At 42.2% G+C, this 15,165-nt stretch overlaps 1 protein-coding gene across 3 annotated transcripts in view; it reads right to left on the bottom strand.

The window, feature by feature from the left end:
• Nucleotides 1-15,165, bottom strand: part of DCUN1D4 (defective in cullin neddylation 1 domain containing 4) — a 75,720-nt gene that overhangs the window by 33,386 nt on the left and 27,169 nt on the right. For all 3 annotated transcript variants that reach the window (XR_006964320.1, XM_047091317.1, XM_047091316.1), the window contains exons 4-5: nucleotides 10,947-11,061; nucleotides 7,746-7,837 (exon numbers count right to left, since the gene is read on the bottom strand). Coding sequence is in view for 2 of the 3 variants with exons in the window: in XM_047091317.1 (XP_046947273.1) it covers nucleotides 7,746-7,837; nucleotides 10,947-11,061 (207 nt within the window). In the remaining variant the exon portion in view is untranslated. The remainder of the gene's footprint in view (nucleotides 1-7,745; nucleotides 7,838-10,946; nucleotides 11,062-15,165) is intronic.

The following is a 15,165-nucleotide window of genomic DNA, read 5'->3' as shown; positions in this document are numbered from 1 at the left end:
TTTAGCACTGTTGGTGGGAATGCAAACTGCGGTAGCCACTTTGGAAAACGGCATGGAGGTTCCTCAAAGTTCCTCAAAAACTTAGAAAGAGAACTACCCTATGACCTAGCAATTGCACTACTAGGAATTTACCCAAAGGATACAAAAATGCTGATTCAAAGGGGCACATGCACCTCAATGTTTACAGCAGCACTATCAACAATAGCCAAATTATGGAAAGAGCCCAAGTGTCCATTGACTGATAAATGGATAAAGATGTAGTATGTATATGTCCATATATGTATATATGCGTATATACACGTGTATATATACGTACACACACACACACACACACACACACACACACACACACACACACACAATGGGATACTACTCAGTGACGAAAAAGAATGAAATCTTGCCATTTGCAACAACGTGGATGGAACTAGAGTGTATTATGCTAAGCGAAATAAGTTAGAGAAAGACAGATATCATATGGTTTCATTCATATGTCGAATTTGAGAAAGATTTTATTATTTTTTTAAAGTAATCTCTACATCCAACATGGGGCCTGGACTCACAACCCCAAGATCAAGAGTCACGTGCCCCACCACCAAGCAAGCCAGGTGCCCCAGGAGTAATTTCAATACAAAATAATAAACAGGAGGGCCTGGCTGGCTCTGTCAGTGGAGCGGGTGACTCTTGATCTCTGGGTTGCAAATTCCAGCCCCACGTTGGGTGTACAGATTACTTAAAAATATAATCTTAAAATAGTAATAATAAACCACAATAAATGTATAAAGTGGTTGTCCTCAACAAAGGATAAATATTAAAATCACCTAGAGGGCTTGTTGGAAAGTCTTATGTCATTTCTCTGCTTCAAATCCTTGGCTCCCCTAAAGTCACACTCAGGCCCTTTCCTTGTAATATGGCCACAGCAAATACTTTTTTTGCATGCTTTATTTCCCTTGTAATCACAAATGTGCTGTTTTGTTACAAAATGTTTTGTTTCATATTTTCCAATCTGTTACCTTTTTCTGGGGTTTTCTATTTTCTCCTTTTATTTTACATGTTTGTCCAAGTATTCCTAATTGTCTTATTTTGATTATTAGGGGAATAGCTATTATTCAAATAAAAGTTTAAATACTGAAATATTTAAATAATATTTAAATATTAAATATTAAGATAATAAAAGTTATTCAAAGAAGATTACTTCATTTTTAAGCTAGTTATTTTTTGCTACATTAACACATAAACATGATACAAAATTTCATTTAAAAGTGAAACTGAAAAATTTACAAAGCAAGTTTCCCCTCCAACCCCTCCTTACTCCTCAGAGACAACCATTTATTAAAAATTCCTCTAAGCAGCTTTCCCAAAATAACTCGTTTATAGAATTCTACATGCATATAATGTATACATATTTGCTATTTCTAAGTGTGAATGAAATTTCTCTGTGGCTTTCCAGGTAGAATTTAATCATTTCATCTCCAACAAAAGATCATTTTTGCCTACTCCTTCCCAATTATTTATTTATTTTTAGCTATTTATTTTTATTATTTTTTATCTTTGAGAGAGAGAGTGCACGCACTCGACAGCGGGGCTTGATCCCCTGACCCTGGGATCATGACCTAAGCTAAAATCAAGAGTCGGATGCTCAACTGACTGAGCCACTCAGGTGCCCCATCCTGCTTTCCAATTATTTATGCCCCTTCTTTCTTCCTTTTGTCTAATCACACTGGCTAATAATTTCCAAAACAATGGCAAATAAGCATTCCAAGAGTGAGCATGCCTTTCTCATTTTCCACTCAAAAATGGAAATACATTTTGCATGTTATCATTTGATAGGCTGCTAGCTTTGGCTTTGAGAGTGCATATACCCATGTGTGCCCACATGCACATATTATACGAATGACACAGTAATGCGTCCACATAGAAAAATACTCATATAGGCAAAGTCAGAGCAAAATAGACTAAAAAGAGAAAACCGTTTTCTCCCTTTCCTTACCAGTCAGACACGTGTCCTGAGACCTTTGTGCTTATATTTATGTATGTGCAAATATACAATGAAATCAGTTTTAAATTTATCTACACGCAGGGGTTCACGCTATGCCTATGAATCCTATACCTGGCTTTTGTCACTGAGTACGCCTGTAACCTTCCCGTGGGAATGTCTACACATCTACTTTGTTAGCGGGCTCTTCTTACCTTACTCCACTGCATGTATGTGTGTATGTCTCATTGTTTTTTTATTATTCTCCTACTAAGAAAGAATTTTGGCTAGGAGATCAAAGAATAATTATTCTCGTAAGGAAATATTCACCTATTCCTATTGTGCTAAGAGGTTTTATTTTTAGGAACAGATGCCTTTTTTTGGTACCTACTGAGAGGACTCCCTGGGAGGTAGTTGCAGATTTGAAAGAAAAAGTTACTTTACAATTCTTTTAAAATTCCTGTCTTTGGTTTCCATTCCTCCTGATTTAAAAAAGCTCTTTCCCCATAACCAATTCTTTTTTTTTTTTTCTTTTGAGAGTGAGTGCTAGTGTGCGCATGCGAGCAGGGAAGGGGCTGAGAGGGAGAGAGAATCTCAAGCAGGTCCCATATCCAGTACAAAGCCCAATGCGGGGTTGAATCTCATGACCCTGGGATCTTGACCTGAGCCCAATTCATGACCCGGATTTTTAACCAACTGAGACACTCAGGCGCCCCCACTGTAACCTATTCTAGAATCTCAAGAGCCACCTGCCTTCCCCCTGTCTGTGCACAAGACCTGTGTGGGTCCCGGCTTACTCCCCTCATCCACCCTCCAAACCTGGCCACTGATGCCTCTCTCTGCCAGCGTTCATCCTAAAGACGATGCTTCTCAGTTTGTCTGTTTGCTGCACAAGAAAATGGGTGGAATGCGTCACCCCAGCAAGCCCTCAAAGGACGTTTGCTGAGGTATACTGTGCAGGAGTAATGTTAAGTTCTCCATGCTTTTCTCTTTTCTTCCAGATTCTGTGCAATGCCATTGTCATATTACTTGTATGCACCTGCGTCTATGTTTTTATTTTCCATTGTTATTTTTTACCTATTACATTGACTGTATATCATTCAGGCTTTCTATCTCAATGCTATTCAACAGAAATAATACTGTAGACAACATATGTGATTTAAAGCTTTCTAGTAGCCATGTTCAAAAGTAAAAAGAAATAGGTGAAATTAATTTTATTTTTTTGTTTTTTTAAATATAACATCGTCAAGTTAGCTAATATACAGCATATACAGTGTATAGAGTGTGCATCTGTGTTTTTAAAGAGCAAGTTTTTAACCATATGATTTGCAAAGGCATGACTCTGCCAAAAGTAGTATTTTATCCTAAAAACAGTAAAATATAGCTTGTTAATCAACAAGCTTTTCCATATCTTTTAAATACCCACAATTCTGCTTCTTAAAACAACGTTTCTTTTTTTGCCATTATCTTTCCCACGCACACAGTTAGTTTTAGCTGTAATCACACTGTTATTTGGGATTTTGACTGTATTTATACTAAACTTATAATCCACCTGTAAAATTGACCAATCTTAATTCTAAAATTAAGAATTGAGAATTCTGAATATGTAACTGGCTAACACAAGGCGGGTTAGAAGTGAAGAAGGAGAGGATTTTAAGAAGTTATATCTAAAATCCTAAGCTGTGGAATGTCCTGGTAACGAGACACTGAAGATACGTTCAGAAGACAGATATACTGACAACACTCTAGGAAAAAGTGGTCCTCCCACTTTCCCTGCCATTTTAAGCAGGGGCCCATAAAAAATATATGTGACCTTTTTAACGATGGCCCAAGACCCTCACGATAAGGTTTCCATAATGACACCACACTGCATCCCTGAGGCGAACAAGGCCACACTGTCCCTTTTTAACATCTCTTCCTTTGCTGACAGACCACTTGGTCACTCAGCACCTACTCCTGGGTCCCTGATCTCACTTTAGTAAACCAAAAAACAATTCCATCATGGAACTTAATCAAAAACAGAAACCAAGGGCCTACAGTCAAGACCTAGAGAACTTTCACGATCTACCTATGTGAGATTTAGTGTAACTTTGAAGTCAATGTTGGCACGGGTGTATTTGGCTTAATTCCTTATTCTTAGATATATTTCAGAAAGTGGGAGTTATTAGGTAAATTGTATATTATGTAAAACTGGTTATTTTCATTCTAACGGAAAGAAATGGAGCCCCGGTTTCAGATGGAACCAATCCTTTCTAAAGTCACAGAGAACTAAGGTAATCAAAGCACAGAAGGGAGTAAACCTGTAACCACAGAGAACAGGAGGAGCCCCCAGTGGAGTAAGTTTCCCTATTAAATCTCTGAGAACCAGAAATGGAGTTGACAGGGATTCTAAAAGGTGGGAGGCTGCATCCTAGAATGTGCCAAGGAGGGCTGGGGTTAACTGGCTGGGCCAAAGCTGGGAGGAGAGGGGCTCAGGCTGCAAGAGCCATGGATGGTGGAGGCAGGGTAAGGAGTGGAATGGAGAACTCTGGGAAGAACAAGGCGGCACCCATGTGAAGCAGCTCCACTACCAAGGCCTCTACCCACCCCTCCATTCCCTCTGGATTAAAGTGCAGGGAGTCGGCCCACACCAGCTGACTTTTTTCTAAGGAAACAGGATTCCCCACAGCTTGTGAAGCCTTCCTCATTCTAGCATCCAGGGGGCCTGTGGCCTACGGACTCATCCTACAGCACAACCTGACAGTCACCCCGGGTCATTTCACCATTGGTTTTTCTAAAATAATAATGATCTACAGTTTTTATTCATGTGGTTCGATATTAAAAGTGAAGTGGGTGTCAGTTGGGGCTCTTAATTATTTCCACTTTCAAGGCATTTTCCCTATTGATACAGGAAAAGAAGAAAAGGGCGGGGGGGGAGTGCTTGGTAAAAATAGGGATGGCCACACCCACAAACACTTTTTGCAGGGATGAACTGCAAGGAACCACCTGGCAGGGATCTCCAGGAACCTAAAACCTGTGGCTTAACCTTTATCCCAAATGTCACCTTCCTGAGCCAGAGAAAAGCAAACAAAAAGGAAAACTGTAATCTGCTCTCTTTTTAAAGGAAACAGAAATGTGATCATGCCATGGAAAAATTATGTTTGCTTGTAAACGAAGACACATCCACACAAAAAAATCAAAATAGCTGTGCTACAATGGTGGGATTAAGTATACTTTTTGTCTGTTTAAAACCTCCTTTTCACCAACAGACACACTGATAAGATGCTAAATGTCACTCATCATCAGGGAAATACAAATCAAAACTACAATGAGATATCACCTCACGCCGGTCAGAGTGGCTAAAATGAACAAATCAGGAGACTATAGATGCTGGCGAGGATGTGGAGAAATGGGAACCTTCTTGCACTGTTGATGGGAATGTAAACTGGTGCAGCCGCTCTGGAAAACAGTGTGGAGGTTCCTCAAAAAATTAAAAATAAATCTACCCTATGACCCAGCAAGAGCACTGCTAGGAATCTACCCAAAGGATACAGGAGTGCTGATACATAGGGGCACTTGTACCCCAATGTTTATAGCAGCACTTTCAACAATGGCCAAATTATGGAAAGAGCCTAAATGTCCATCAACTGACGAATGGATAAAGAAAATGTGGTTTATATATACAATGGAACACTACTTGGCAATGAGAAAGAATGAAATCTGGCCACTTGCAGCAACGTGGATGGAATGGAGGGTATTATGTTAAGTGAAATACGTCAGGCAGAGAAAGACAGATACCATATGTTTTCACTCATATGTGGATCTGGAGAAACTTAACAGAAGACCAGGGGGGAGGGGAAGGGGGGAAAAATGTTACAGAGAAGGAGGGAGACAAACCGTAAGAGACTCTTAAGGACTGAGAACAAATTAAGGGTAGATGGGGGGTGGGGGAGAGGGGAAAGTGGGTGATGGGCATTGGGGAGGGCACCTGTTGGGATGAGCACTGGGTGTTGTATGGAAACCAATTTGACAATAAATTATATTTTAAAAGAACTAAAAAAATAAAACTTCCTTTTCATAACACATTTCATAAAAATAAATGTGAACCAAGATAAGAAAGCAAAAAACTTTCATAATCAAGGTGATACAAATATGAGAAAACTCTTCATTCAGTACCCATATATCAAACACCTGGAAAAGTGCCACCCATTTTTCCTAGGGACACGAAATGTCTTCAAAAGATTCGTATTCTCATGATGTAAACATGGGAACACATACATTCTAATACTGCGTTAAGTGTTTATACTAATGTCCGTGCCTGCAAACAAAATCTAGCTCAAACTAGTTCAAGTAATAAAGGAGAATTCATTAGAAAGATACTGGGGTAGCTCACAAAACCAAAGACCTACAGGAATCAGGCTCGCGTCCTTTCAAACCTTCCACCCGAAGAGAAAGAAGCCCTTCTCCCTCCCAGCTTCAATCTGAAAATCCTGGGAAATTTTATCTGTCAGCCTGGCCTAGGCAACCCGTCGGCCCCTACAACAACTTCTGTGGCCAAAAAGGCAAGGCTGTTATTAGAGAAGGGCTAGGGTCAGGTGGGGGTGGGGAGAGGTGGGAGAGGTGGGAGAGGTGGGAGAGGTGGGAGAGGTGGGAGAGGTGGGAGAGGTGGGAGAGTTGGGAGGGGTGGGAGAGGTGGGAGAGGTGGGAGAGGTGGGAGAGGTGGGAGAGGTGGGAGGGGTGGGAGGGGTGGGAGGGGTGGGAGGGGTGGCAAGATCAGGCCATAGGAGGAACCCTCACTTTGACCCCCAATAAAAGGGTATCAGAACTAGTTATGAAAACTGTCCTGTGCTGTGTTAAGTACAAAGAAGGCTATTAAGCAAATTAAGGGGCTCAGAAGATGTACAGCACAGCTGTCAGATGGAAAAGTGGAGAAAAAACACTCCAGGTAAGGGGACAGCGGTGAGTCAGATGTCTTTCAACCCGTATATAGGTAGCAGGGATTTTTCAGCAGGGGGCGAAGCTGGAGTGGATTGTTAGGGAATGACGTGTATGATCTACCTGTTCAGTTTTTTGTTTTTGTTTTGTTTTTTAAATGAGACAACGGAAGGTGCGTGAAACCTAGCTGGCAGCAGAGACACATGATATGAAAATCGGTCTGAAAGTGGCTGAAATTGTCAAGTTGATAGGGCAGGAGAGGGCCTGAAATAAGGTGAAGAGGAAAAGTAAAAGAGCCTTGAGCTCAAACTTATCTGGACATATTCCTTTTTCTTTTTACACCACGCACAGCTACAGTGACAAACAACCGCTAGACTCCAGTATTATATTATCCAACCAGTTACTGTCAGCTGCAAAAAACAGGACTGAACTTAAGACATTTTAAATGACAAAACAAACATGCTCCACCAAATGATCTTTCAAAACAGACACTTAATATAAGAAATTCCATTGCACAAAAAGGTTCAAAGCAAGCAAAGCTTATTTTAACTTTGATATACAAACCAAATCATCACCCACTACCAGCATTCTAAATAGGTTTCCTAGCAATCCGGAGTATTTCTCCCAAGTGCATTCATCTTTTCAGTTCCGTTCTAGTGTTCTGAATTCTTTGGCTTAGCTGCTGGCTATAAATAGGACATTTGGTGATTTGTTTCGACTATGTTCCCTCCCTCAAACAGGAAGAGACAGCACAGAAACCACATTAGAAAAGTACACATTTTAAACTTCTTTAATCTCCCCTAAGGTATTCCTTATTTTCATGAGGATCAGTATTAGATAGTATAAGCGAGGACCTTACCAGCATATTCGTAGAACCACTCTAAGCATCTCTTACTTGAAAAGGCTTCTTCTTCAGTCTTTATTCTAGTTGAATCGTATTTTCTATACATGCTAGAAATTGAGAAAGGAATCTGAAATTATTTAAAGATGCTGAGTTTCTTTTCAGTAGCAGATAGTTTTTACTCTTTTACCCAAACCAGATACCTACTCAATCAGATTCCCAGTATATTTTAAACATTTTACTTCCTGCATTCAGAAGCTTCAGCTTTTATAACTACAGTTTTAAACACAGTCATACCCATAACAGAACTAACAGTAAACACTTGATACAGGTTCTTCTCTGATTAACAAGTGATCAGTAAGAACTGATTGGATATCCTCCCCTCTACCCCACTAGCCAGAACCAACTACAGAATGATATAGTGAGACATGGTCAGCAACAGCTGAGGTGTTTTCTTCAAGTAATGACCCTAGAACCCACTCATGTCTCTGCATGAAAAGCCTCCTGACTTTCATGTCCTACAAGTCAGGCTGGGCACAGAACACAGTCTAGGGAAGAACCTGTCAGTATTAGATATGTCAAGGGACCATGAAGCAAATAAAAAGAAACATCAAATTATGTCTACACCTCCAGGAAAACACCTCAGGAGAGAGACGTACAGAGAAGCCTTGGTTTCTGCCACTCTCTTGCAACACCCCCCTACTGTGGGGACAGCTAGCATGAGCTGGAGAACTGAGTCGGGAGGCAGGGTGGCTTCCTCCTCCAACACTGTGACTTGCTGCAGAATTCTCTATTTTATGATGACCTGGGGCTAAGAACCAAGATATTCCCTACCTGGGGAGGGGAACGAAGGAAGGATCTTGAAAATAGTCATTTTAATAGAAAAAATAGGAGCATATACTTTTTCTTTCTCTCATTTCTATATAAGTTGCCTAAATAGGTGTGTATGTGTGTGTGCGTGTGTGTGTTGTGTGCATGTGTGTGTGTGTATATATATATATATATATGAACATTTATGAATGTAGTTTTATATAGTATATATTGTAAAGATCACACATAATTACTTTTTAGTAAGTATTTACTCATGACCTAGGCATTTATCAGAGTAACTGTATGTACCTCTGATTAGAGATTCTGGGTTTTGATACCAAACATGGCTACAGGGTATTAAGATACTGAAACTGCAAACCACCAGTGTTCTATTTCTTCTAGAAGAGTTAGTCATACTACCCAGAAACAAAGGGGAGTACTGGCCAAGGGTTCAAATGCACAGGTTCCAATCCTGGGCCTAGACATTCTTAGCTCACAGTCTATGTAACAACACAGAGACCTCCGTATGACACTGTAATGTCTGAATGGCCTAAAAACACCCCACATAAAGAAGGACAACTGAATACCATTCCGTAAATAAGAGAAAAATATTGACACATGCTACTACATGGATGAACCTCTAAAACGTCATGCTAAGTGACAGAGCATGACACATGAAGACCAATCACGTGGAATGCCCAGAAAAGGCCAACCTGTAGAGAGAAGTTGGATGGGTGACTGCAGTGTCTGGGGGCGGGAATGCGGACAGACTGTGAATGGGCATCAGGGATCGCAGTGGGTGGTGGGGACCTTCTAACACTGCCTTGTAGGGACAGCTGCGCAATTCCTAACCACTTCGTAAAAATCACTGAGTTGTACACTTAAAATGGATGAAAGCTATGGTATGTAAATACACTTGTTTTTCAAAAAAGACCAAGAGGGAAACTGAGCTAAAGCTACAGACCCCTACCCCCTGGGTGGCCAATGAAATGCTATCAGTAAGAGTACCTCACATCCTTCTGCAACACAGCTACCAGTTTCCAAACTAGCTCCTTCATACTAAGTTCTGTCGGACTGTGGGGAGAAATAACAAGTCTACATACACCATCACAAAATGCTATGTGATTATCAGAACTTAGTAATTCTTTACACCAAAGGGGCGCCTGGGTGGCTCAGTCAGTTAAGCATCGACTTCAGCTCAGGTCATGATCTCACGGTTCGTGAGTTCGAGCCCCACGTCGGGCTCTGTGCTGTCAGCTCAGAGCCTGGAGCCTGCTTCAGATTCTGTGTCTCCCTCTCTCTCCACCCTTCCCCTGCTGGCATTCTGTCTGTCTCTCTCTCAAAAATAAATAAAATATTTAAAAAAATTTTTAATTAAAAAAATAATTCTTTACACCAAAGAAGTATCAAGTAACCTGGCTTCCCAAAGCTGAAAATCACTGGTCTACACACTGCTGGTGCTTATCTTCTAAATCACCGCTGTCTTCTTAGAGATCATTATTTTCTACTCATCTGGGATATGAAGAGTCATATTATTTTCACATTTTCAGAGTCTATCTCTCTATCCTTCCAACAGAGTTGGAACCTATTAAGTATCACAGCAAGAAAAAAAAAATGAAAAAATCTCATCTAATCTCCTTGATTTATAGATGTGAATATTCAGGCCCATTAGTGAAATAACCTGCAGGCCAGAATGGAGGAAAATGTAAGAAAAGCAGCAAAGACTAAAATTATGATGTTTGTTCATTGTTAAAAAAAAAGAGAGAGGGAGAGAGAGAAGAGGAAAAATGATGTATGAAAATCAAGGTGCAATGATAGAGATGCCTCAAATCAACAAGTCTAATGACTTTTTAGAGTTAGCAAAATTAAACAGTTCACTTGTCAGAAAAAGAATTCATTTACATGGTCTTATTTTTTCACAGTTCCTAACAAATTCTCACTCATCTGAGACTCAACCTCTGCTCGGCTAATACTCCAAGTGGGCTCAGAGCGTTCAGTCCCGGCAGCGCTCTCTTGCAACCCAGCCTGGGTCCCTTGCGAAAGCAATTACGGATTCCTGTGGTTGTGTGTTCAGTGAGACCTCTTAAAGAACACACGCATACCAATCCCGCGGTCCTCAACACGCACAGATGGCAGGCCCTTCAAAGGAAAGAAAAACTCTACACGAGTTTTGGTGGATCAATGGACTAAGATAAAACTTCGGTTCCTAAGAACTCAACTTACCGAAGTTTGTTTTCGTTTTAGAAACCCCCACACGAAAGAAGAATCGCAAGATAATTACACCTTGAAAATACACCTGGCAGAACCAAAACAACATTCCAGTGGAATCTGCGCACGACCAGACCCACAGAGGGCTGGGTAGGAATGTGCCTCTTTGGTACACATCATCCGCTCTGATCTACGACATACCCGTCATGTCTACTTTTCTTGGCAGATAAATCATCTCCAGAGGCGGGTCTTCTCTTTTTCCTCGGCGGCATCACTTTACTAAAGCAGTCTGAGGAACTGCAAGACCGCAGGCTTCCTACGAACAGAGAGTCAAAGGGCACAACATCAAGTTTAGCCACATCCTAACATTTCCAAAGAATACCACCACCAAGTTAAAAACTTTCACGGCTTGTACTGTAAAGGGTTTAGAGGTTATCTGTAAATGTTATAAGGTGAACAAAAGGTTTTTAGTTCCTCTTTGAGAGAATGTTATAGTCAAGAAATAAACCTTGCAGTGACACAAATAAGTTAACACTGTCCCCACAAAACCACATCAGAAACGGAAGTTATCACAATTTCCATTTACTCTCCAAAAACATTAATATAAATCATCAAAGCCTTCGGTCTCTCTTATTTGTCAACGTTCCTTCAAAAAGAACTGCACTGCTATCTCAATTGCGTATTTCATGAGGCAAGGCCAGATCAACCAGTAACCTTGAATCTAAAATACAAACAGGCACCTCAGTCCCAATACTCTTAAGCTTCAGGGATATCTCATCTTAGATAAACAGGATTTAGGGGCGCCTGGGTGGCTCAGTCGGTTAAGCATCCGACTTCGGCTCAGGTCATGATCTCTCAGTTTGTGAGTTCAAGCCCCGCGTCGGGCTCTGTGCTGACAGCTCAGAACCTGGAGCCTGCTTCAGATTCTGTGTCTCCCTCTCTCTGACCCTCCCCCGTTCATGCTCTGTCTCTTTCAGTCTCAAAAATAAATAAACGTTAAAAAAAATAAAAATAAAAAAATAAAAGAGGGGCGCCTGGGTGGCTCAGTCGGTTGGGTGGCCAACTTCGGCTCAGGTCATGATCTCGCGGTCCGCGAGTTCGAGCCCCGCGTCGGGCTCTGTGCTGACGGCTCGGAGCCTGGAGCCTGCTTCAGAGTCTGTGTCTCCCTCTCTCTGACCCTCCCCCGTTCATGCTCTGTATCTCCCTGTCTCAAAAATAAATAAAACGTTAAAAAAAAAAAAAAAAAGAAAAGAAAAACAGGATTTAGATTTTTTGGACAGAAGCCTGACATGATCTTGAGCAGAATTTCCATACTAATTTTGAGTTTGTTTCTGCCACTTTCAGTCTGGGTTTTCAGACGCATAACTTTCATTTGGTAAAAGATACTAAACTATAGTAACAACAATCACAACGTAGAGCACTTACAGGGACCTCCCTGTGAGCCAGGACCCGTTCATATGACCTACTGACCTGTTACCTCCAAACAGGCTTATGAAAAGAGAATAACCCTTGTTGCCCATGCAGATGAGAAAACGGAGACGGGGAGTTAAGTGGCAAAACTGGGGTACAAACCCAGACAGTCTCGTTTCAGACTAAAACCGTTATAAATTAAAATACTTGTATCCATCCTGGCACAGGGGTAATCAGATATGCCATCTGGTTCCCACAATAACCCCAAATGTCAGGCAGGGGAAAGATCATAATCTGTACTTGACATATGGGAAAAACCAAGGCTCAGGCAGCCACGTGATTTTCCAAGGTCCCAAAAGTGTTCAGCGGTGTATTCTGGACCCCCATGACTCTCTCCTCCTTCTATCAGCTCCTTGGTGGAAGGCTCTGGGCTCTCACGGAGTCAGAGACAAGAGGCAGCATAAGGGGCTAGTGTTTAAATGACCTGCATTCGACGAGTAAGTTCTGGCTCTTCATCTAACTGTGTGGCTTGGTCAACCGCTACCCTATTCGGGTTCCTCATTTAAGGAGTAAGAACTGTGATACCTACCTCTCCAGATTTTTATGAAGGAAAACATCCATTCAGTGAGTGCCTAGGTGCCAAGCGCTATGTGTAGACAGATGGCGGGGACATAAAGAAACACGCTCTAACTTCCATACTGGAGGTATGCGGGCTGCATCACAACCCTGCGATGTCGGTATGATTAGCACCCCATTTTTACATACTAAGAAACTGAAGAAGACAGATTAAGCGACAGCCAGAAAGCGGTAGGTGAAATGGATGACGGAAGCCAAGCAGCTTGGCAGCAAAGTCCAAGCCCTCAGCCGCTATTTTCTGTAGCCGCTGAGGCCATCCAGGCAGAGAGGAGAAGCAGGAACTCAGGACACAGCCCTGGGGAGTACGGATGTTTAAGGGTCAGGGAAAGACCCAGACAGGGAGAAAACCTAGGAAAGTATAATGTCCTACAAGCCAGGAAGAGACAGTTTCAGGCTGCGGTCAAGTGCACACAGAGGTCAGCTCAGGGAAGGGGCAAAAGGGACACACCGCAACGGGCAACGAAGCACAGCAGCGCGGGGCCGGCGAGGGCGGGGGCCACACTGCGATGGGCTGCGGAGGGATGCGAGGCGAGGGAGTGAACACAGTGCACACAGACAGCTCCTTCTAGAAAACTGTTTTGTGGGCAGGAAGAGAGTTGTCAATAGCTCATGGTCACAACCACAAGAAGTGCAATGATCAGGACTGGAACCTAAAGCCCAGTTCACAGTGAGGCTTCCACACTGTGCTAGGTTCCCAGGGTGATATGTTTAGGAACGGAGCAGCCAAAAGCACCTTTTCTGTTACAAACCAGGACCACAGCCTGAATGAGGCTTCTACCCAATGCCAGGTCCTGAACAACGCGTGAGCTTGAGGGTCCTGCTTGCTCCTTTAGCACAGAAGCAGACCCCAAACAGGGCTAGAAAGAAGACCCTCAGTGGCCCTACTCCAGGTCCCAACCAGATCCTGTCCTTGCAAGAATGCAAGCAGGGGGGTTTTCAGAGACACAAGGCGTACCGTGTCTCTCTCCCCGACAACAGCAGCAATAACCCGAAGAGAAAGCCAGAGAAAGCGTTGCCCACCACCACACACACCATCTTCCCTATGAAGAGGTGGTCCCGCTTATAAACAACATGGGAGCATACAAAAAGGTCCAAAGAGTTTCAGAGCGACCCAAGCTTTTGGAGACTGCCAACACACAAGAAAAAGATTCATTCTTGTCCGTTAACGCTTTGGGCTGGGGCCTGCAGAACGTAAAAGTACATCCTGCCTAGCTGGAAAGCCTGCCACACTGCTCAGAAATAACAGTCTGTCCAAGAAATAACAAATGTTGGCGAGGATGTGGAGATAAGGGAACCCTTGTGCACTGTTGGTGGGAATGCAAGCTGGTGCAGCCACTGTGGAAAACGGTGTGGAGGTTCCTCAAAAAAATTAAAAACGTAACTACTATATGACTCAGCAATCCCACTTCTGGGTATTCACCCAAGGAAAACAAAAACACTATTTTGAAAAGAATATATGCACGCCTAGGTGTGCTGCAGCACGATTTACAATAGCCCAGATAGGGAAGCAACCTAAGTGTCCCTCAACAGATGAAGGGATAAAGCAGATGTGTGTACATACACAATGGAATATTATTCAGCCACAAACAAAAATGAAATCTTGCCATTTGCAACAACATGGATGGAGCTAGAGAGTATTATGCTAAGCGCAAGAAGTCAGAGAGAGACAAATCCCACAGAATTTCCCTTGTGTGTGGAATCTAAAAAATAAAACAAATGAACAAATGAAAAATAACAGACTCACAAATACAGAGAACTGGTGGCTGCCAGAGGAGAGGTGGGTTGGGGGGAGGTGGGCAAAATAGGTGAAAGGGATTCAGCCATACAGACTTCCAGTTATAAAATAAGTAAGTCACAGGGATGCAAAGTACAGAATATAGCGAATAATACCGTAATAACCGGGTATGGTGAGAGGCGGTAACAACACTTACCTTGGTGAACGCTGTAACGTACAGAACTCCCAAACCAACATGTTATACACCTGAAACTAATACAACATTGTATATCAACTATAACTTAAAAAAAAGAAAGGAAGGAAGGAAGGAAGGAAGGAAGGAAGGAAGGAAGGAAGGAAGGAAGGAAGGAAGGAAGGAATAGTCTGTCTTAAACCTTGAGGCTCACTTTCCCCTCCCTGAATGTGTACGTATGAAGAAAAGTCATTTCCTTCCAGTGCCGGTCATGGCTTAGTTCTGAGCACCTAGTCTGGCAATAAACTCTCCCTCACACCAGTGTTTGCAGAACACAGAGGAAAATGTACTATCCCCTCAGCCCGTGGAACAGCGAACACTATTTAAAATAACGTTTTCACAATATTCGCCAATAAAGGTTAATCCACTCGCTCCTCTCCTACCTGCTTCCTCATAGACAAACAGGT

This window comes from Lynx rufus, unplaced genomic scaffold (genome assembly GCF_022079265.1).
Source record: "Lynx rufus isolate CCGP_SWC_20201006 ecotype Redwood Valley unplaced genomic scaffold, mLynRuf1.p SCAF_3, whole genome shotgun sequence".
Classification (NCBI taxonomy): domain Eukaryota; kingdom Metazoa; phylum Chordata; class Mammalia; order Carnivora; family Felidae; genus Lynx; species Lynx rufus.
Note: the sequence above shows the minus strand (reverse complement) of the source record. Positions and strands in the feature narration are given on the sequence as shown.